Source organism: Sander lucioperca, chromosome 21 (assembly GCF_008315115.2).
Source record: "Sander lucioperca isolate FBNREF2018 chromosome 21, SLUC_FBN_1.2, whole genome shotgun sequence".
Taxonomy (NCBI): Eukaryota; Metazoa; Chordata; class Actinopteri; order Perciformes; family Percidae; genus Sander; species Sander lucioperca.
Window position 1 is genome coordinate 17,122,296 of NC_050193.1, and position 22,884 is coordinate 17,145,179.

General features: G+C 31.2%; 1 protein-coding gene and 1 long non-coding RNA gene across 2 annotated transcripts; one reads left to right on the plus strand and one right to left on the minus strand.

The window, feature by feature from the left end:
• Positions 1 to 8,878: 8,878 nt before the first annotated feature.
• Positions 8,879 to 20,666, plus strand: LOC116063907. Its single transcript, XR_004108396.2, has 3 exons — positions 8,879 to 8,892; positions 19,660 to 19,662; positions 20,427 to 20,666. It is a non-coding gene; the product is annotated as an uncharacterized LOC116063907 (long non-coding RNA).
• On the minus strand, positions 20,506 to 22,557 carry LOC116063903 (ferritin, middle subunit). Its single transcript, XM_031318903.1, has 4 exons — positions 22,427 to 22,557; positions 21,778 to 21,924; positions 21,056 to 21,181; positions 20,506 to 20,947 (listed from the first exon to the last, which is right to left on the minus strand). The coding sequence occupies exons 1-4, from the start codon at positions 22,526 to 22,528 to the stop codon at positions 20,792 to 20,794; spliced, it is 531 nt and encodes a 176-aa protein (XP_031174763.1). The 5' UTR covers positions 22,529 to 22,557; the 3' UTR covers positions 20,506 to 20,791.
• Between the last annotated feature and the right edge of the window lie 327 nt (positions 22,558 to 22,884).

The window sequence follows — 22,884 nt, forward strand, 5'->3', positions numbered from 1 at the left end:
AAGTCAGAAAGATGTCATAGTATGGCATGGCGAAAAAAGAAATCAAAATGTCATAGTATAGTATGTCAAAGAAAGGCATAAGAAATTCATAGTATAGTATGATCGAAAAAAGTCATAGTATTGTATGTCAAAAAAGTCATAGTATAGTATGCTGAAAAAGTTGTAAAAAAGTCATAGTATGTTAGAAAAAGTCATAAAAAGTCATAGCAAAGCATGTCGAAAAGTCTTAATATATAATATGTCGAAAAAAGTCATAAAAAGGCATTGTATAGCATGTTGAAAAAGTCATAGTATAGTATTATGAAAAAATTCATAAGTCCTAGTATAGTACGTCGAAAAAAAGTCATAAAAAGTCATAGTATAGCATTTCGAATAAAAGTCATGAAAAGGTCATAGCATAGTATGTTGAAACAAATCATAGTACAGCATGTCGAAAAAGTCATAGTATAGTATGCCGAAAAAAGTCATGCAAAGGTCATACCAAAGCATGTAGAAAAAGTCTTAGTATAGTATGTCATAAAAAGTCATGGTATAGTATGTCAGAAAAGTCACAATATAGTATACTGAAAAAGTGTGAAAAAGTCATAGCATAGCATGTCGAAAAAGTCATAGTATGTATGCTGAAAAAATCATAGTATGTCAAAAATAAATCATAAAAAGTCATAGTATAGCATGTTGCAAAAGTCTTAAAAAGTCATAGTATAGATGTTGAAAAAAGTCATGAAAAGTTCATAGCATAGAATGTTGAAAAAGTCATAAAAAGTCATGGTATAGTATGCTGACAAAAGTCATAAAAAGTCATAGCATAGCATGTCGAAAAAAGTCATAAAAAGGCATAGTATAGCATGTTGAAAAGGTTTTAATATATAAGTATGTCAAAAAAAGTCATGGTATAGAATGCTGAAAAAAATCATAAAAAAGTCATGGTATAGTATGTCGAAAAAAGTCATAGTATAGCATGTCAAAAAAACATTAAAAAGTCACAGTATTGCATATCGAAAAAGTCATAGTGTATAGTATGTCAAAAAAGTCATAAGAAAGTAAGAGTATTAGCCTCGTGAGACCATCCTGATCTCGTGAGCTCCAGTTTTCCACTCGCAGATCAGTCTGGCATCTTGAGACAGAGAAAATTTGGAGCCGTTTGCCAAACGACCGACCAATCAGCGTTGGTTTTGAGGCGGGTTTAGGTGTGACGCAACGAGAAGCGACTGTTCAGTCTAAACAACGTGGCGGCTTCCACGGATGAGATGAACATAGCTATCACGCAAGTTTTATCCAAATTAGAAAGTATTCCTTCATTGAAAGAAGAGCAAAAAACGGCACTGGAGGCTTTTTTCGGAGGAAAATATGTTTTTGCTCTTCTCCCGACTGGTTTCGGCAAGAGTTTGATATATCGTTGATCTGATTGGTTGATTTGGCCCATCTATCACCAACATAGGTGGTGATAGACAGATGGTTTATCCAATCAGCTAACCAGTATTTTCGCCCCTTCCCAAAAGTTCTCCATCCATCTGGCGGAGTCAGGTTATAAGAGTATAGTATATAGAAAAAAATCATAAAAAGTCATGTTGAAAAAGTTATGGTATAGTATGCTGAAAAAAAGTCATAAAAAAGTCGAAAAATGTTGAAAAAGTCTTAAAAAGACATAGTGTATTTTGTTGAAAAAGTCATAGTACAGTATGTCGATTGAAGTCATAAAAAGGTCATAGTAAAGCATCGAAAAAAGTCAAAAAGAGGTCATAGTATAGTATGTCGAAAAAAGTAATGCAAAGGTCATAGCATGTTGAAAAAGTCATAGTATAGTATGTTGAAACAAAGTCATAGTATAGTATGGCAAAAAAAGTCATAAAAAAAGCCTTGTATACTATGCCGAAAAAAATCATGCAAAGGTCATACCATAGCATATTGAAAAAGTCATAGTATAGTATGTCGAAAGAAGTCATAAAAAAGTCATAGTGTAGTATGTCGAAAAAAGTCATAAAAAGGCATACTAAAGCATGCTCGAAAAAAAGTCAGAAAGAGGTTATACCTCTGACTTGTATATCGACTTGTATATCTAAAAAGGTCATGAAAGAGTCATTGTGTAGTATGTCAATAAAAGTCAGAGTATAGTATGTCGAAAAAAGTCAAATAAAACTCCTAGTTAAGTATGTTGATCAAAAGTCATAAAAAGTCATAGTATATTATTTCGAAAAAGTCATTAAAAACTCCTAGTCAGAAAGAGGTCATAGTATAGTATATCGAAAAAAGTCATGAACGAGTCATTGTGTAGTATGTCGAAAACAGTCATAACATTGCATGTTGAAAAAGTCATAAAAAAGTCATAATATAGTATGTCGAAAAAGTCATAGTGTAGTATGTCGAAAAAAGTCATAGTATAGTATGTCAAAAAAGTCATAATATAGTATGCTGACAAACGTCATAAAAAGTCATAGCATAGCATGTCGAAAAAAGTAAAAAAAATCATAGTATAGTATGTCTAAAAAAGTTATGAAAAAAGTCATTGTATAGTATGTCGACAAAATTATTAAAAAAGGAATAGTATAGCGTGTCGAAAAAAGTCATAAAAAGGTCATAACAGTATATTGAAAACGTCATAGTATAGTATGTCAAAAAAGTCATAAAAAGGTCATACTATTGTATGTTGAAAAAAGTCATAAAAAGTCATAGTATAGCATGCTACTCATCCTGCTTCATTCAACTGCCTTCAAATGCCAGTCTGACTTTCCTCTCCCTGCATTATTGTTGCTTACCACTGAGTATGCGTATTCACCAGCTTTCAAGATTTGTATTTAGTCTAGTTTCTTGTTTTTGTATTAACCTATCTGCTCCGTTTCCTCACGTTACTAACTGGAAGATCTCTGTCCTAGAAATAACCCACCTTCACCTCCCTCTGCTGACCGTAACCACACCACGCAGTGGAACATCTTTTCTGCAGCCGCACTGAGGAACACAGCCCAGCACCCCCTCTGCCAGCCCAGCCATCTTCGGACCCAGTACCCCTTCTGCCAGCCCAGCCCTCCTCGGACCCAGCACCCCTTCTGCCAGCCCAGCCATCTTCGGACCCAGCACCACACTGCCGGCCCACAGTCACTGCTTCAAATAAATAATTGTTTACCTCAGGCACAGACTGGAGTAGGTCTCCAGTCTGCGCCTGAGTTCTGTCCTGACAGTCATGAAAGAGTCATTGTGTAGTATGTCGAAAAAAAGGCATAGTATAGCATAACGAAAAAAGTCAGTATAGAATGTCGAAAAAAGTCATAGCATAGCATGTCGAAAAAGTTATTAAAAAAGTCATAGTATAGCATTTCCCAAAAAATCATAAAGTCATAGTATGTCGATAAAGTCATAAAAAAAGTCATAGTATAGCATGTAAAAAAAGTCAGAGTATAGTATGTCGAAAAAAGTCATAAAGGTCCTAGTATAGAATGTCGAAAAAAGTAAGAGTATAGATTGTCAAAAAAGTCATAGCATAGTATGTCAAAAAAGTCATAAAAAAGTCATAGCATAGTATGTCAAAAAAGTCATAAAAAAGTCATAGTATAGTATGTCAAAAAAAGTAAAATAAAAGTCATAGTATAGCATGACGAAAAAAGTCAGTATAATATGTTGTAAAAAGTCATAACATAGCATGATGAAAAAGTCATAGTATAGTATGTCAAAAAAAGTCATAACAAAGTCATAGTAAAGTATGTCGAAAAATGTCATAAGAAAGTCATAGTATATTATGTTGAAAGAAGTTATAGTATAGTAAGTCGACAAAATTATAAAATAGTCATAGTATAGCATGTCGAAAAAGTCATAAAAAGTCATAGTATAGTTTGTCGTGAAAAGTCATAAAAAGGTCATAGTATAGTATATTGAAAAAAGTCATAGTATAGTAAGTCAAAAAAAAGTCATAAAAAAGTGATACTATTGTATGTTAAAAAAAAGTCATAAAAAGTCATAGTATAGTATGTCGAAAAGTCATAAAACAATTCATGGTATAGCATGTCGAAAAAAGTCATGAAAGAGTCATAGTGTAGTATGTCAAGAAAAGTCATGAAAGAGTCATTGTTTAGTATGTCGACAAAAGTAATAAAAAAGGCATAGTATAGCATGATGAAAAAAGTCAGTATAGTATGTCATAAAAAGTGATAGTATAGTATGGTGAGAAAAGTCATAGCATAGCATGTTGAAAAAGTTATTAAAAAAGCATTTCGAAAAAAATTCATTAAAAATAGATTTTAAGATCTTATTGTTTTTTTTCAAGGCCTTAAATGGCCTGGCCCCGGAGTATTTGTCTGAAATTTTAACTCTTCATGAGCACATCCGGTCATTGCGGTCTTCAAATCAGCTGGTTTTAGAAGTCCCAAGGACAAGTTATAAACGGTGGGGTGATCAGCTTTTGCAGTTGCTGCCCCAAGACTCTGGAACAAGTTACCCCCTGATATTCGCACTATTACGGATGTAGCTCTTTTTAGGTCCAAACTCAAAACCTATTTGTTTAGACTGGCTTTTAATACGTAGTAGTGGTGTGACAATTTCACTCTCCTGTTTCTTTGTAACCTTTTCTGATTTTACTGTGTTATATGTTTCATTCTTTTTTATTGTATGATATGTTGTTTTATACTTGATTCCTGATGTAAAGCACTTTGGATACCTGCTGGTTGCTGTAAAGTGCTATATAAATACATTTTGATTGATTGATTGATTGATTGAAAAAGTTATAGTATATAATGTCGATGAAGTCATAAAAAGTCTAATTAGCATGTTGAAAAAGTCACAGTATAGAATCTCGAAAAAAGTCATAAAAAGGTCATAGTATAGTATATTGAAAAAAGTCATAGTATAGTAGGTAAAAAAAAAGTCATAAAAAAGTAATACTATTGTATGTCGAAAAAGTCATAAAAAAATTCATGGTATAGCATGTCGAAAAAAGTCATGAAAGAGTCATAGTGTAGTATGTCAAGAAAAGTCATGAAAGAGTCATTGTTTAGTATGTCGACAAAAGTAATAAAAAAGGCATAGTATAGCATGACGAAAAAGGTCAGTATAGTATGTCATAAAAAGTGATAGTATAGTATGGTGAGAAAAGTCATAGCATAGCATGTTGAAAAAGTTATTAAAAAAGCATTTTGAAAAAAATTCATTAAAAATAGATTTTAAGATCTTATTGTTTGTTTGCAAGGCCTTAAATGGCCTGGCCCCGGAGTATTTGTCTGAAATTTTAACTCTTCGTGAGCACAACCGGTCATTGCAGTCTTCAAATCAGCTGGTTTTAGAAGTCCCAAGGTCAAGTTATAAATGGTGGGGTGATCAGCTTTTGCAGTTGCTGCCCCAAGACTCTGGAACAAGTTACCCCCTGATATTCGCACTATTACGGATGTAGCTCTTTTTAGGTCCAAACTCAAAAACCTATTTGTTTAGACTGGCTTTTAATACGTAGTAGTGGTGTGACAATTTCACTCTCCTGTTTCTTTGTAACCTTTTCTGATTTTACTGTGTTATATGTTTCAATCTTTTTATTGTATGATATGTTGTTTTATACTTGATTCCTGATGTAAAGCACTTTGGATACCTGCTGGTTGCTGTAAAGTGCTATATAAATACATTTTGATTGATTGATTGATTGATTGATTGATTGAAAAAGTCATAGTATATAATGTCGAAAAAGGTCATAAACGTCACAGTATAGAATCTCGAAAAAAGTCATAAAAAAGTGAGAGTATAGTATGTCAAAAAAAGTCATAGTATAGTATGTTGAAAAAAGTCATAAAAAGTCATAACATAGTATGTTGAAAAACTCATAGTATAGTATGTCGAAAAAAGTCATAAAAAGGCATAGTATAGCATGTTCAAAAAAGTCATAAAAAGATCATAACATAGCATATTGAAAAAGTCATAGAATAGTATGTTGAAAAAAGTCATAAAAGTCATAGTATAGAATGTCGAAAAAGTTATAGTATAGTATGTTAAAAAAAAGTCATAGTATAGCATGTCGAAAAAGTCATAGTATAGTATGTTAAAAAAGTCATAAAAGTCATAGTATAGCAGGTCGAAAAAAGTCATAAAAGTCATAGTATAGCATGTAGAAAAAGTCATAGTATAGTATGTTAAAAAGTCATAGTATAGCATGTTGAAAAAGCCATAACATACAGTATAGTATGTCGAAAAATTTCATAAAAAAGTTATAGTATAGTATATTGAAAAAGTCATAGTATAGCATGTCGAAAAAAGTCATAAAAGTCATAGTATAGCTTGTAGAAAAAGTCATAGTATAGTATGTTAAAAAGGTCTTAGTATAGCATGTCGAAAAAAGTCATAGTATAGTATGTTAAAAAAGTCATAGTATAGCATGTCGAAAAAGTCATAATTTTAGTATGCTGACAAAATTCATAAGAAGTCATAGCATAGCATGTCGTAAAAAGTCATAAAAAAGTCTGAGTATAGCATGTTGAAAAAGCCATAACATACAGTATAGTAAGTCGAAAAACTTCATAAAAAAAAGTTATAGTATAGTATATTGAAAAAGTCATAAAAACGTCATAGTATAGCATGTCGAAAAAGCCATAATATATAGTATGTCGAAAAAAGTCATAAAAATGTCACAGTATAGCATGTCGAAAAAGTCATAAAAAAAGTCATAGCATTTTATGTTGAAAAAAGTCATAGTATAGTAAGTTGAAAAAAGTCATAAAAAGTCATACTATTGTATGTTCGAAAAGGTCATAAGACGTTATAGTATAGTATATCGAAAAAGTCATATTATTGTATGTTAAAAATGTCATAAAAAGTCATAGCTATAGCATGTCGAAAAAGCTATAATATATAGTATGTCGAAAAAAGTCATAAAAGTCATAGTATAGAATGTCGAAAAAGTTATAGTATAGTATGTTAAAAAAAGTCATAGTATAGCATGTCGAAAAAGTCATAGTATAGTATGTTAAAAAAGTCATAGTATAGCATGTCAAAAAAGTCATAGCATAGTATGTTAAAAAAGTCATAGTATAGCATGTTGAAAAAGACATAACATACAGTATAGTATGTCAAAAAATGTCAAAAAAAAGTCATAGTTTAGCATGTCGAAAAAGTCATAGTATAGTATGTTGAAAAAAGTCATAAAAGTCATAGTATAGCATGTCGAAAAAAGTCATAAAAGTCATAGTATAGCATGTAGAAAAAGTCATAGTATAGTATGTTAAAAAGTCATAGTATAGCATATTGAAAAAGCCATAACATACAGTATAGTATGTCGAAAAATTTCATAAAAAAGTTATAGTATAGTATATTGAAAAAGTCACAGTATAGCATGTCGAAAAAAGTCATAAAAGTCATAGTATAACTTGTAGAAAAAGTCATAGTATAGTATGTTAAAAAGGTCATAGTATAGCATGTCGAAAAAAGTCATAGTATAGTATGTTAAAAAAGTCATAGTATAGCATGTCGAAAAAGTCATAATTTTAGTATGCTGACAAAATTCATAAAAAGTCATAGCATAGCATGTCGTAAAAAGTCATAAAAAAAGTCTGAGTATGGCATGTTGAAAAAGCCATAACATGTATGTCGAAAAATTTCATAAAAAAAAGTTATAGTATAGTATATTGAAAAAGTCATAAAAACGTCATAGTATAGCATGTCGAAAAAGCCATAATATATAGTATGTCGAAAAAGGTCATAAAAATGTCACAGTATAGCATGTCGAAAAAGTCAGAAAAAAAGTCATAGCATTTTATGTTGAAAAAAGTCATAGTATAGTAAGTTGAAAAAAGTCATAAAAAGTCATACTATTGTATGTTCGAAAAGGTCATAAGACGTTATAGTATAGTATATCAAAAAAGTCATATTATTGTATGTTGAAAAATGTCATAAAAAGTCATAGCTATAGCATGTCGAAAAAGCTATAATATATAGTATGTCGAAAAAAGTCATAAAAAAGTCATAGTATAGTATGTTGAAAAAGCCATAATATATAGTATGTCAAAAAAGTTATAAAAAGGTCATAACATAGCATACTGAAAAAGTCATCAAAAAGTCATAGTATTTTAGTTTAGTATGTCGAAGAAATTCATAGTATAGTATGCTGAAAAAAGTCATAGTATAGCATGTCGAAAAAGTCATAGTATAGTATGTCAAAAAAGTCATAGTATAGCATGTCAAAAAAGTCATAGTATAGCATGTCAAAAAAGTCATAGTATAGTATGTTAAAAAAGTCATAGTATAGTATGTTAAAAAAGTCATAGTATAGCATGTCAAAAAAGTCATAGTATAGTATGTTAAAAAAGTCATAGTATAGCATGTTGAAAAAGCCATAACATACAGTATAGTATGTCAAAAAATTTCATAAAAAAGTCATAGTATAGTATATTGAAAAAGTCATAAAAACGTCATAGAGCATGTCGAAAAAGCCATAATATATAGTATGTCGAAAAGAGTCATAAAAAAGTCAAAGTATAGTATGTCGAAAAAGTAATGAAAAAAGTCATAGTATAGTTTGTCGAAAAAATTATTAAAAAAGGCATATATTAGTGTGTCAAAAAAAGTCATAGTATAGCATGTCGAAAAAGTCACAAAAAAGTCATAGTATAGTATGTTTAAAAAAGTCATAAAAAAGTCATAGCATTTTATGTTGAAAAAAGTCATAGTATAGTATGTTGAAAAATGTCATAGTATAGTAAGTCGAAAAAAGTCATAAAAAGTGATACTATTGTATGTTAAAAAAGGTAATAAAAAGTCATAGTATAAAATGTCGAAAAAGACAGTATAGTATGTAAAAAAAAGTCATAGTATAGCATGTCGAAAAAAGTCATAAAAGTCATAGTATAGCATGTAGAAAAAGTCATAGTATAGTATGTTAAAAAAGTCATAGTATAGCATGTCGAAAAAGCCATAACATACAGTATGTCGAAAGAAGTCATAAAAATGTCATAGTATAGCATGTCGAAAAAGTCATCAAAAAGTCATAGCATTTTATGTTGAAAAAAAGTCATACTATTGTATGTTCGAAAAGGTCATAAGACGTCATAGTATAGTATATCGAAAAAGTCATATTATTGTATGTTGAAAAAGATAAAAAGTGTTATACTTGTTATACTATGACATAAAAAGTCATAGTATAACAAGTTGAAAAAGCCATAATATACAGTATAGTATGTCAAAAAAATTTATAAAAAGTCATAGTATAGTATGTTGAAAAAGTCATAAAAACGTCTAAGTATAGCATGTCAATAGGCCGTAATATATAGTATGTCGAACAGAGTCATAAAAAGTCAAAGTATAGTATGTCGTAAAAATGTTATGAAAATTCATAGTATAGTTTGTCGAAAAAAGGAATAAAAAAGCATAGTATAGCATGTTCAAAAAAGTCATAAAAAGATCATAACAGCATATTGAAAAAGTCATAGTATAAGAATGTCGAGAAAAGTCATAACAAAGTCATAGTATAGTATGTTGAAAAAGTCATAAAAATGTCATAGAATAGCATTTCGAAAAAGCCACAATAAATAGTGTGTCGAAAAAGTCATAAAAAACTCATAGTATAGTATGTCGAAAAAAAGTCATAAAAAGGCATAGTATAGCATGTTCAAAATAGTCATAAAAAGATTATAACATAGCATATTGAAAAAGTCATGGTATAATATGTTGAAAAAAGTCAGCAAAAGGTCATAGCAAAGTCATACCATTGTATGTTAAAAAAGGTCATAAAAAGTCATAGTATAGTATGTCGAAAAAAGTCATAAAAGGTCATAGCATAGCATGTCGAAAAAAAGTCATAAAAGTCATAGTATAGCATGTCGAAAAAGTTATAGTATAGTATTTTAAAAAAGTCATAGTATAGCATGTCGAAAAAGTCATAATTTTAGTATGCTGACAAAATTCATAAAAATTCATAGTATAGCATGTCAAAAAAGTCATAGTATAGTATGTTAAAAAAGTCATAGTATAGCATGTTGAAAAAGTCATAAAAACGTCATAATATAGCATGTCGAAAAAGCCATAATATATAGTATGTCAAAAAAAGTCATAAAAAAGTCAAAGTATAGTATGTCGAAAAAGTAATGAAAAAAGTCATAGTATAGTTTGTCAAAAATATTAAAAAAGGCATACATTAGCGTGTCAAAAAAAGTCATTATAGCATGACGAAAAAAGTCATAAAAAGGTCATAGTATAGCATGTCGAAAAAGTCACAAAAAAGTCATAGTTTAGTATGTTGAAAAAAGTCATAATATACTAAGTCGAAAAAAAGTCATAAAAAAGTCATACTATTATATGTTTGTGAAGGTCATAAGAAGTCATAGTATAGTATGTCGAAAAAAGTCATAGTATAGTATATCGAAAAAGTCATTATTGTATGTTGAAAAAGGTCATAAAAAGTCATAGTATAGTATGTCGAAAAATCCACAGTATAGTATGCTGAAAAAAGTCATAGTATAGCATGTCGAAAAAATTCATAAATAGTCATAGTATATTATGTCGAAAAAAGTCGTAAGTCATAGTATAGCATGTTGAAAAAGTCAGTGTAGTCGAAAAAAGTTATAAATGTGATGAGTGGCGACGAATCGAGGACCCAAATGCAGGGAGAGGCCGGCAGGCAGGAGATGGTTAAACTCAGAGGTTTTATTAGACAAAAATGAGAGGAGCAAACAACAAAGGAAGTCCTGAAAGCAACAGGCAAAAAGGTCCAACATGCAAAAAACAAGAACAGGGAATACAGGGAGCAGAGACAGGCAACAGGCACAAAAAAAAAAACGAACTAACCAGGAGGAGATACAAAACACTCTGACAAAGGACAAGGGGAAACACAGAGGCTAAATACACTAGGAAACAAGCAAACCAGGAACAGGTGAGACAACAGTTGAAACATATCAGGGCGGGGCAGGACAATCAGACAAGGCAGGAAAACAGAAAGTAAAACTAGACAAGACAAGACAGAAAAGAGAAATAAAACAGGAAACAGAAATATACAGAGAACAGAACAGTCAAAACAGGGTAAACAGAAACTACACAATGAACAGGGAAATAAGTAAATATACAAATATACACAACAGAAATATACAAAACAAGATACATACAGAAATCTACAACCAAGGCAACAGAAATATCCAAACAGGTAACAAATACACAGAACAAAAACAGGAAACATACAGAAATCATAATACAAGCAACAGAAATAAACAAACAGGTAAAAGCAATGGAACACTTTCACAGTTTCACAACTGAAACCATGACAGTAAAAAGGTCATTGTATAGTATGTTGAAAAACGTCATAATATAGTAAGCTGAAAAAAGTCATAAAAAGTCATAGGATAGTAAGTTGAAAAACTTCATAAAAAAGTGATACTATTGTATGTTAAAAAAGGTCATAAAAAGTCATAGTATACTATAACATGTTGAAAAAAGTCATCGTATAGCATGTCGAAAAAGTCATAGTATAGTATGTCAAAATAAAGTCATAAAAAGTCATAATATAGTATGTCGAAAAAAGTCATAAAAAAGGTCATTGTATAGCATGTCGAAAAAGTCATAATAGAGTATGCTGACAAAAGTCATAAAAAGTCATGACATAGTATGTTGAAAAAGTCATAGTATAGTATGTCGAGAAAAGTCATAACAAAGTCACAGTATAGTATGTTGAAAAAGTCATAAAAAGTCATAGTATAGCATGTTCAAAAAAGTCATAAAAAGGTCATAACATAGCATAATGAAAAATCATAGTATGTCAAAAAAAAGTCATTAAAAAGTCATAGTATTTTATGTCAAAAAAAGTCATAAAAGGGTCATGGTATACTAAGTCTAAAAAAGTCATACTATTGTATGTTAAATAAGGTCATAAAAAGTCATAGTATACTATAGCGTGTTGAAAAAGTCAGTGTAGTCGAAAAAAGTTTTAAAAAGGCCATTGTATAGTATGTTGAAAAAAGTCATAATATAGTATGCTGAAAAATGTCATAAAAAGTCATAGTATAGTAAGTCGAAAAAAGTCAGAAAAAAGTGATACTATTGTATGTTAAAAAAGGTAATAAAAAGTCATAGTATAGTATGTCGAAAAAAGTAATTAAAAATTCATAGTATTTTATGTCAAAAAAAGTCAAAAAAGGTCATAGTATACTAAGTCTAAAAAAGTCATACTATTGTATGTTAAAAAAGGTCATAAAAAGTCATAGTATACTATAGCGTGTTGAAAAAGTCAGTGTAGTCGAAAAAAGTTATAAAAAGGTCATCATAGTTGAAAAAAGTCATAAAAGTCATAGTATAGTATGTCGAAAAAAGTCATAAAAGTCATAGTATAGTATGTTAAAAAAAGTCATAGTTAGCATGTCGAAAAAAGTCATAGTATAGTATGTTAAAAAAAAGTCATAGTATAGCATGTCGAAAAAGTCATAAAAGTCATTGTATAGTATGTTAAAAAAGTCATAGTATAGCATGTCGAAAAAGTCATAATTTTAGTATGCTGACAAAATTCATAAAAAGTCATAGCATAGCATGTCGTAAAAAGTCATAAAAAAGTCTGAGTATAGCATGTTGAAAAAGCCATAAAAATGTCACAGTATAGTATGTCGAAAAATTTCATAAAAAAAGTTATAGCATAGTATATTGAAAAAGTCATAAAGACGTCATCGTATAGCATGTCAAAAAAGCCATAAAAATGTCACAGTATAGCATGTCGAAAAAGTCATAAAAAAAGTCATAGCATTTTATGTTGAAAAAAGTCATAAAAAAGTCATACTATTGTATGTTCGAAAAGGTCATAAGACGTTATAGTATATCGAAAAAGTCATAGTATAGTATGTCGAGAAAAGTCATAACAAAGTCACAGTATAGTATGTTGAAAAAGTCATAAAAAGTCATAGTATAGCATGTTCAAAAAAGTCATAAAAAGGTCATAACATAGCATAATGAAAAATCATAGTATGTCAAAAAAAAGTCATTAAAAAGTCATAGTATTTTATGTCAAAAAAAGTCATAAAAGGGTCATGGTATACTAAGTCTAAAAAAGTCATACTATTGTATGTTAAATAAGGTCATAAAAAGTCATAGTATACTATAGCGTGTTGAAAAAGTCAGTGTAGTCGAAAAAAGTTTTAAAAAGGCCATTGTATAGTATGTTGAAAAAAGTCATAATATAGTATGCTGAAAAATGTCATAAAAAGTCATAGTATAGTAAGTCGAAAAAAGTCAGAAAAAAGTGATACTATTGTATGTTAAAAAAGGTAATAAAAAGTCATAGTATAGTATGTCAAAAAAAGTAATTAAAAATTCATAGTATTTTATGTCAAAAAAAGTCAAAAAAGGTCATAGTATACTAAGTCTAAAAAAGTCATACTATTGTATGTTAAAAAAGGTCATAAAAAGTCATAGTATACTATAGCGTGTTGAAAAAGTCAGTGTAGTCGAAAAAAGTTATAAAAAGGTCATCATAGTTGAAAAAAGTCATAAAAGTCATAGTATAGTATGTCGAAAAAAGTCATAAAAGTCATAGTATAGTATGTTAAAAAAAGTCATAGTTAGCATGTCGAAAAAAGTCATAGTATAGTATGTTAAAAAAAGTCATAGTATAGCATGTCGAAAAAGTCATAAAAGTCATTGTATAGTATGTTAAAAAAGTCATAGTATAGCATGTCGAAAAAGTCATAATTTTAGTATGCTGACAAAATTCATAAAAAGTCATAGCATAGCATGTCGTAAAAAGTCATAAAAAAGTCTGAGTATAGCATGTTGAAAAAGCCATAAAAATGTCACAGTATAGTATGTCGAAAAATTTCATAAAAAAAGTTATAGCATAGTATATTGAAAAAGTCATAAAGACGTCATCGTATAGCATGTCAAAAAAGCCATAAAAATGTCACAGTATAGCATGTCGAAAAAGTCATAAAAAAAGTCATAGCATTTTATGTTGAAAAAAGTCATAAAAAAGTCATACTATTGTATGTTCGAAAAGGTCATAAGACGTTATAGTATATCGAAAAAGTCATAGTATTGTATGTTGAAAAAGGTCATAAAAAGTCATAGCTATCTATAGCATGTTGAAAAAGCCATAATATATAGTATGTCAAAAAAAGTCATAAAAAGGTCATAACATAGCATATTGAAAAAGTCATCAAAAAGTCATAGTATTTTAGTTTAGTATGTCGAAGAAATTCATAGTATAGTATGCTGAAAAAAGTCATAGTATATTATGTCGAAAAAAGTCATAAGTCATAGTATAGCAGGTTGAAAAAGTCATAGTGTAGTCGAAAAAAGTTATAAAAAGGTCATTGTATAGTATGTTGAAAAAAGTCATAACAAAGTCACAGTATAGTATGTTGAAAAAGTCATAAAAAGTCATAGTATAGCATGTTCAAAAAAGTCATAAAAAGGTCATAACATAGCATAATGAAAAATCATAGTATGTCAAAAAAAAGTCATTAAAAAGTCATAGTATTTTATGTCAAAAAAAGTCATAAAAGGGTCATGGTATACTAAGTCTAAAAAAGTCATACTATTGTATGTTAAATAAGGTCATAAAAAGTCATAGTATACTATAGCGTGTTGAAAAAGTCAGTGTAGTCGAAAAAAGTTTTAAAAAGGCCATTGTATAGTATGTTGAAAAAAGTCATAATATAGTATGCTGAAAAATGTCATAAAAAGTCATAGTATAGTAAGTCGAAAAAAGTCAGAAAAAAGTGATACTATTGTATGTTAAAAAAGGTAATAAAAAGTCATAGTATAGTATGTCGAAAAAAGTAATTAAAAATTCATAGTATTTTATGTCAAAAAAAGTCAAAAAAGTCATAGTATACTAAGTCTAAAAAAGTCATACTATTGTATGTTAAAAAAGGTCATAAAAAGTCATAGTATACTATAGCGTGTTGAAAAAGTCAGTGTAGTCGAAAAAAGTTATAAAAAGGTCATCATAGTTGAAAAAAGTCATAAAAGTCATAGTATAGTATGTCGAAAAAAGTCATAAAAGTCATAGTATAGTATGTTAAAAAAAGTCATAGTTAGCATGTCGAAAAAAGTCATAGTATAGTATGTTAAAAAAAGTCATAGTATAGCATGTCGAAAAAGTCATAAAAGTCATTGTATAGTATGTTAAAAAAGTCATAGTATAGCATGTCGAAAAAGTCATAATTTTAGTATGCTGACAAAATTCATAAAAAGTCATAGCATAGCATGTCGTAAAAAGTCATAAAAAAGTCTGAGTATAGCATGTTGAAAAAGCCATAAAAATGTCACAGTATAGTATGTCGAAAAATTTCATAAAAAAAGTTATAGCATAGTATATTGAAAAAGTCATAAAGACGTCATCGTATAGCATGTCAAAAAAGCCATAAAAATGTCACAGTATAGCATGTCGAAAAAGTCATAAAAAAAGTCATAGCATTTTATGTTGAAAAAAGTCATAAAAAAGTCATACTATTGTATGTTCGAAAAGGTCATAAGACGTTATAGTATATCGAAAAAGTCATAGTATTGTATGTTGAAAAAGGTCATAAAAAGTCATAGCTATCTATAGCATGTTGAAAAAGCCATAATATATAGTATGTCAAAAAAAGTCATAAAAAGGTCATAACATAGCATATTGAAAAAGTCATCAAAAAGTCATAGTATTTTAGTTTAGTATGTCGAAGAAATTCATAGTATAGTATGCTGAAAAAAGTCATAGTATATTATGTCGAAAAAAGTCATAAGTCATAGTATAGCAGGTTGAAAAAGTCATAGTGTAGTCGAAAAAAGTTATAAAAAGGTCATTGTATAGTATGTTGAAAAAAGTCATAATATAGTAAGTCAAAAAAAGTCATAAAAAAGTGATACTATTGTATGTTAAAAAAAGGTCATAAAAAGTCATAGTATAGCATGTCGAAAAAGACATAATATATAGTATGTCGAAAAAATCATAAAAAACTCATAGTATAAGTATGTCGAAAAAAGTCATAAAAAGGCATAGTATAGCATGTTCAAAAAAGTCATAAAAAGATCATAACAGCATATTGAAAAAGTCATGGTATAAGAATGTCGAAAAAGTCATAATATAGTATGCTGACAAAAGTCATAAAAAGTCATAGTATAGTATGCTGACAAAAGTAATAAAAAGTCATAGTATAGTATGTCGAAAAAAGTCATAGTATAGCATGTCGAAAAAAGTCATAGTATAGCATGTTAAAAAAGTCATAGTATAGCATGTCGAAAAAAGTCATAGTATAGCATGTTAAAAAGGTCATTGTATAGTATGTTGAAAAAAGTCATAATATAGTAAGTCAAAAAAAGTCATAAAAAAGTGATACTATTGTATGTTAAAAAAAGGTCATAAAAAGTCATAGTATAGCATGTCGAAAAAGCCATAATATATGGTATGTCGAAAAAAGTCATAAAAAAGTCAAAGAATAGTAGGTCGAAAAAGTAATGAAAAAAGTCATAGTATAGTTTGTCGAAAAAATTATTAAAAAAGGCATATATTAGCGTGTCAAAAAAAGTCATAGTATAGCATGACGAAAAAATTCATAAAAAGGTCATAGTATAGCATGTCGAAAAAGTCATAAAAAAGTCATTGTATAGTATGTTGAAAAAAGTCATAAAAAAGTCATAGCATTTTATGCTGAAAAAAGTCACAGTATAGTATGTCGAATAAAGTCATAAAAAGGTCATACTATAGTATGTTGAAAAAAGTCATAGTATAGTAAGTCGAAAAAAGTCATAAAAAAAGTCATACTATTGTATGTTTGTAAAGGTCATAAGAAGTCATAGTATAGTATGTCGAAAAAAGTCATAGTATAGTATATCGAAAAAGTCATATTATTGTATGTTGAAAAAGGTCATAAAAAGTCATAGTATAGTATGTCGAAAAATCCACAGTATAGTATGCTGAAAAAAGTCATAGTATAGCATGTCGCAAAAATTCATGAAAAGGTATAGTAAAGCATGTCGAAAAAAGTCAGAAAGAGGTCGTAGTATAGTATATCAAAAAAGTCATGAAAGAGTCATAGTAGTATGTCGAAAAAATTCATAGTCATAGTATATTATGTCGAAAAAAGTCGTAAGTCATAGTATAGCATGTTGAAAAAGTCAGTGTAGTCAAAAAAAGTTATAAAAAGGTCATTGTATAGTATGTTGAAAAACGTCATAATATAGTAAGCTGAAAAAAGTCATAAAAAGTCATAGTATAGTAAGTCGAAAAACGTCATAAAAAAGTGATACTATTGTATGTTAAAAAAGGTCATAAAAAGTCATAGTATAGCATGTTGAAAAAAGTCATAGTATAGCATGTTGAAAAAGCCATAACATACAGTATAGTAGGTCGAAAAATTTCATAAAAGTTATTGTATAGTATATTGAAAAAGTCATAAAAACATCACAGTATAGCATGTCGAAAACCCATAATATATAGCATGTCGAAAAAAAGTCATAGAAAAGTCATAACATAGCATATTGAAAAAGTCATAGTATAGTATGTCAAAAAAAGTCATCTAAAAGTCATAGTATTTTAGTTTAGTAAAAATTCATAGTATAGTATGCTGAAAAAAGTCATAGTATAGTATGTTGAAAAAAAGTCATAGTATAGCGTGTTGAAAAAGTCATAATATAGTATGTTGAAAAACTTTTTTTTAAAAATAAAATAAAAAAAAAAAAGTAGTTCAGCTTCCCGAAGACAAACGTCATGTCTTGCCTTTTCTAACTCCATAGCGTTCTTGTGTCCATGCTGCAATTGTAGCAGGAGTAGCTGTTTCTGCTCCTCAAAAGACAACCCAGCCCCAAAACCAGTGCATACAAAGAAGCAGAACATGACAGGCAGGCAGATTGGGAGGGGTCGTCACAATAGTGTGTCAAAAAAAGTCATAACAAAGTCATAGTATAGCATGTCGAAAAAGTCATAGTGTAGTATGTCGAACAAAATCATACAAAGGTCATCGTATAGTATGTTGAAAAAAGTCAAATAAAAGTCATAGTATAGTATGTCGAAACGGTCATGATATATAGTATGTCAAAAAAAGTCATTAAAAAGTCATAGTATAGTATGTCAAAAAAAGTCATTAAAAAGTCATATCATTAAAAAGTCATAGTATAGTATGTCAAAAAAAGTCATTAAAAAGTCATAGTATAGTATGTCGAAAAAAGACAAAAAGATAAAGTATAGCATGTCGAAAAAAGTCATGAAAAGTTATAGTATGTTAAAAAAAAGTCATAAAAAGGTTATAGTATAGCATGTCGAAAAGTCATGAAAAGTTATAGTATGTTAAAAAAAGTCATAAAAAGGTCATATTATAGCATGTTGAAAAGAAAAAAGAAATAGTATAGTATGTCCAAAAAATTCATAGTATAGCATGTCAAAAAAAGTCATAAAAAGTCATGGTATAGTATGTCGAAAAAAGTCATAAAAAAGTCCTAGAAATGTCAAAAGAGTCATAAAAATATATCGTATATGTTGAAAAGTTATAGTACAGTAAATAATAATAAAATCATTAAAATGTATGACTTCTTATGGTTTTTCTGTACATACTATACTGTGATTTATTGACATACTATACTATGACTTTTTCAAAATATTCGACTTTTAATGACTTTTTTCGACTAAAAAGTCATAGTATAGCATGTCGAACAAGTCATAGTACAGTATGTCCAAAAAAAGTCATAGTATACAGTATGTCGAAAAAATCATAAAATGTCCTAGTATACTATGTCGAAAAAAGACAGTACAGTATGTCAAAAAGTCATAAAAAGTCATAGTATAGCATGTCGACGAAGTCATAGTATAGTATGTTGGCAAAAGTCACAAAAAAGTCATAGTATAGCATACTATTTCAGGGCTCCAGACTAACTTTTTGCCTTGGTCGCACTGGTGCGCCTAACTTTTTTTATTTAGGTGCACCAGCACAAAATTTAGGTGCACCCAAATATTTCCTTGCGTCGCCATTAACGCCACAATTTCAAGGTCACCTTTTTATCACGCTCTATATACATTCATATATATATATATATATATTATGTCAATTATTTTAAACAAGAATAAGTAGTTTTTATGACTTTTTTTTAATTTGAAGCACAATTATACTGTAGGCTACTCAAAGTCTTATAGCGGGTCCCCCCTTGCTGTCAAATGCCCCTCAGATGGCCAACACCTGTAATTTGGCCTTCTTCCCCTTTGGACTTGGCTAAACCAGCTTGCCACACTCCCTAGCATCAAAATTCTCCAAACTGGGCCCCTCCACACTGATTCTTATCAGATCTTCCACTAGTCCAGGACTGTAACTCATATCTCTGTATTTTTCGGCTGAATGGCGATACACAATATATATCTCTATCTCTAATATATATATATTTTTACAAAGTGGGCTAAATGTTCAGTTTTAAGTCAAAGCCACTTTTCACAAGCTCTTTTATTAAAACAGATGATTAAAATAAAATGCAAAGACAGGGTTTCCTGCCCAATTTGAAAATATACAGCTGCAACACACTTTTTAACATTAATATGAGTTCCCCTAGCCTGCCTATGTTCCCCAAGTGGCTAGGAATGGTGATAGGTGTAAACCGAGCCCTGGGTATCCTGCTCTGCCTTTGAGAAAATGAAAGCTCAGATGGGCCAATCTGGAATCTGCCCTTATGACATCATAAGGGGCAAGGTTACCTCCCCTTTCTCTGCTTTGCCCACCCTGAGAATTTGGCCCGCCCATGAGAAAGAGAGAGACATCATGGCTTGAAAACAAGTTGGTCAAGGCCCCCCCCCCTCTCCTCCTCAATAGCATTTAAAGGTACAGACACAGAAATGGCACATCCTATGAAAAGCTCATTGTGTGCTCTAGTGGCTGTAATTCTGCACCAAGGCTGAATTTCGGGAAAGAGACTTCAAATGCAGTATTAGGGGACCACTAAGGCCTATATAAAAGCATCCAAAAAGCAGCATGTCATAGGACCTTTAAAAAGCAACTTGCTGGCTCAAAGTTAGGACTAACAAGTTCATTAGCAGTGAAGAAATAGCCTATTTACATTTGTATAACGCAAAACGTTTAAAACTTTACACAATTAACGCAGTGTACGTCGTGGAATCACAAAAAATTCAATTATCGTTCATTTATTGTTAGAGGTAAAATGAGTGGTTCGTGACCATGTACGAGTTAAAGTACATTTAATGACCACACCAGCGGAGCTACAGAATATTCACCTTCACCCCACCCTGTTGGCATGTGAAGGTGTGAATTCTGTTGCACATAAACTAGAATGTGTGCATGGACTCCTTACAGTCTGGCCTAACCACCCTGTGCTGGGCATTTATTACTGTATTAAAATACTAAGGGTGCAACATTGTCAAATGATGAATGAAATATATCTTTTCAGCTGAGCATATCTTGCTGCACACTGCTGCAGCGCAATTTAACATTTTACTTGATGTTAAAGTTTTGCTTTGCTGTCATTTCGTGAAATGCTTGTGTTTTGACCTTCAGTCAAAAAGTCAGTATGTGGAAAAAAAAAGTCAGTATTTAAAGCAATGTGTCAAGACTACCTATTTTTAATAAGATGAACAGGTCATGAAACAGATGCAGAAAGACACCAAAATCCAGCTCAAAAAGTTTTATTCAGATTAACAGATCAGAAACATTCAGTCACCGTTACAAATGTCACACAGGAGGCTTATACGTAGGTGATAAGGGCAAAGCCATAACCTGATAAATACCCATCTTTCCACCTGACATTTAACAGTGAGACCAACAGAACATGAGAATGCATCAACTTACAGGTTTAAGATTAGATTTTACACTCTTAATGAATAGCTGAAGCAGAAGAGCGTGTTTAGTTTAAAGCCTGTGTGTCATTGACATTGTCACTCCTTAGGACTAGGAGTTTAGCTCTTGCTCCCAAGGGTGTGCTTGTCAAACAGGTACTCTGCCATCTTGTTGTTGTGGGTGTCCATGCGGGTGAGGTTGGTAATGTAGTCACCCAGCTTCTTGATGGCCTCCACCTGCTCGTTCAGGTAGTGGGTCTCCAGGAAGTCACACAGCTGAAGACAGGATGAGAGAGTTAACTACACATAAATCCCAGAGCACATGAGTTTGTAGTTTACCCATTTTACTTTTACAAACCCCTTAGCATTAATATGCATACTTACATGAGGGTCTACATGTTCATTGGCCACTTTGTGCAAGTCCAGCAGAGCCTGGTTGACCTTCTTCTCCAGCTGCAGGGCGCACTGCATGGCCTCCAGCCCGCTCCCCCACTCATCACGCTCCGGTTTCTACAGAAGAAGACATTCAATTATAGCGGACTGAACAGGCATTCTCATCAAGCCTTGTGTACACAGAGCACAATGACCAGAGTCAACAGTTTATACACCAGCGCTACTAATGCTGCACTTCAGCCTCTGTTTTCATAACCTCAGGAGGCAATTACGGAGTAGGGCTGTGTAATCAAAGTTTTTAAATTGCGATTTCTGCGCCTAACGATAACAAAAAGTAGTCGAGAATAAAAATAACGATCATTTTGCACATTAAGTTTTGCAAGTGAAAAGTAAAATGAAGTTCCAATTGCAAAGTATTAGGAGAAATTTCACAGTTCTAGTTGTTTTCACAGTTGGTTGTTTTTTTTAATTCAATAATTGCAACATTTCCAAAAGGTCAATGAGTAATTTGTTAAAAAGTTGCGATTTCAATATTGACACCGCCCCCATCATCAAGCAGCCCTATTACTGAGGAAATGTTCAGGCCTAGGCAAGCATGGAGCTGAATATCAGAATAGTATCAATCCTGTGCAATAGAAAGGCTTATATAATTTAAGAATAAGTGGCAAGTGAGTGGACCTAAATGAAGGACCAGTTGTCTAGTCTGTACGGACCTTGATGTCCTGGAGGAAGATGCGTCCTCCTCTCTTGTTCTGGAAGGACAGCAGCTTCTCGGCGTGTTCCCTCTCCTCGTCGCTGTTCTCCTTGAAGAAATGGGAAAAGCCTGGAAGGGCCACATCGTCACGGGAGAAGTAAAAGGCCTGTGGACAAGGGACAAGAGAGGCAGGTTAAAAACAGTGATTACTGTAGCAGACATCACCCATTATTTAAAAAATAAAGGTTGTGATAAACGGTAGTTATGCACACAGGCTGTGTTCAGGGTACATTAGTCATGGTGACTTTCTAAAGTCTACATGCATGAGTTGGAATATCATGCGGTTAAAAAACAAGCAGCGTAAGCATGACACAGCATTTTTGACTCAATGAGGTGGGGTGGGGACTAATACACGCCTTATCTGGCAGGATAGACAACCGAGAAATTAAGGAAACAGCAGGCTACTATTGAAATGCAGCAATACTTAACTAGCTAGACATAACATGCAATTAGCTAATTAACTATTTTAAAAACGTACAATTTTATTTTAAATTTCTGCTTTTAACACGAATAATGTCAGTCGTGACTGACATTACCCCATAAAGAAATCACAATAGAAGCATAACGTTAGCGTTACTACGAAAACAAGAAAGCGTTGTGTTTCTCACCATGGAAGTGTAGGTGTAGGAGGCATACATCTCCATGTTGACCATCCGGTTGATGGCGGCCTCGCAGTCGCGGTGGTAATTCTGACGCACCTGGGACTCCATTTTTCGCTGGCGTTTGTGTTTTTTTCTTAACAAAAACGGTACAAAAATAAAGCTTTACGTCGACTTTTCCAGTAGTGTTCAAGTAGCAGAGGTTATTTGTGCCCGGAATGCAGACTAAGGCAGAAGTAACAAGAGGGACGAAGAAAGAAGCTCCGTTCAAACACTGTTGAAGCAAGAACTCCTGTAGACTTTCTTCTCGGTTGTGAAATGGCAGTGGACTCGCTCCTTGTATTTATACTCCACGGCTGACCACGTGACAGACGTAACGTTACTCAATGTATTTCCGCCTGTCGCTGAGCTCAGACAGCACATGACGGACTAGTGAGGTTGCATTTCCCTCACCTCTTCATGGAAAT

Bases quoted from the DNA above. Each gene is read 5' to 3' on its own strand.
- LOC116063903 (XM_031318903.1), bottom strand. From the start codon at position 22,528: ATGGAGTCCCAGGTGCGTCAGAATTACCACCGCGACTGCGAGGCCGCC. The intron at 21,925-22,426 runs GTGAGAAACACA...CCTTGTCCACAG, and splicing joins CCTACACCTACACTTCCATG to GCCTTTTACTTCTCCCGTGA. The intron at 21,182-21,777 runs GTCCGTACAGAC...CTTCTTCTGTAG, and splicing joins TCTTCCTCCAGGACATCAAG to AAACCGGAGCGTGATGAGTG.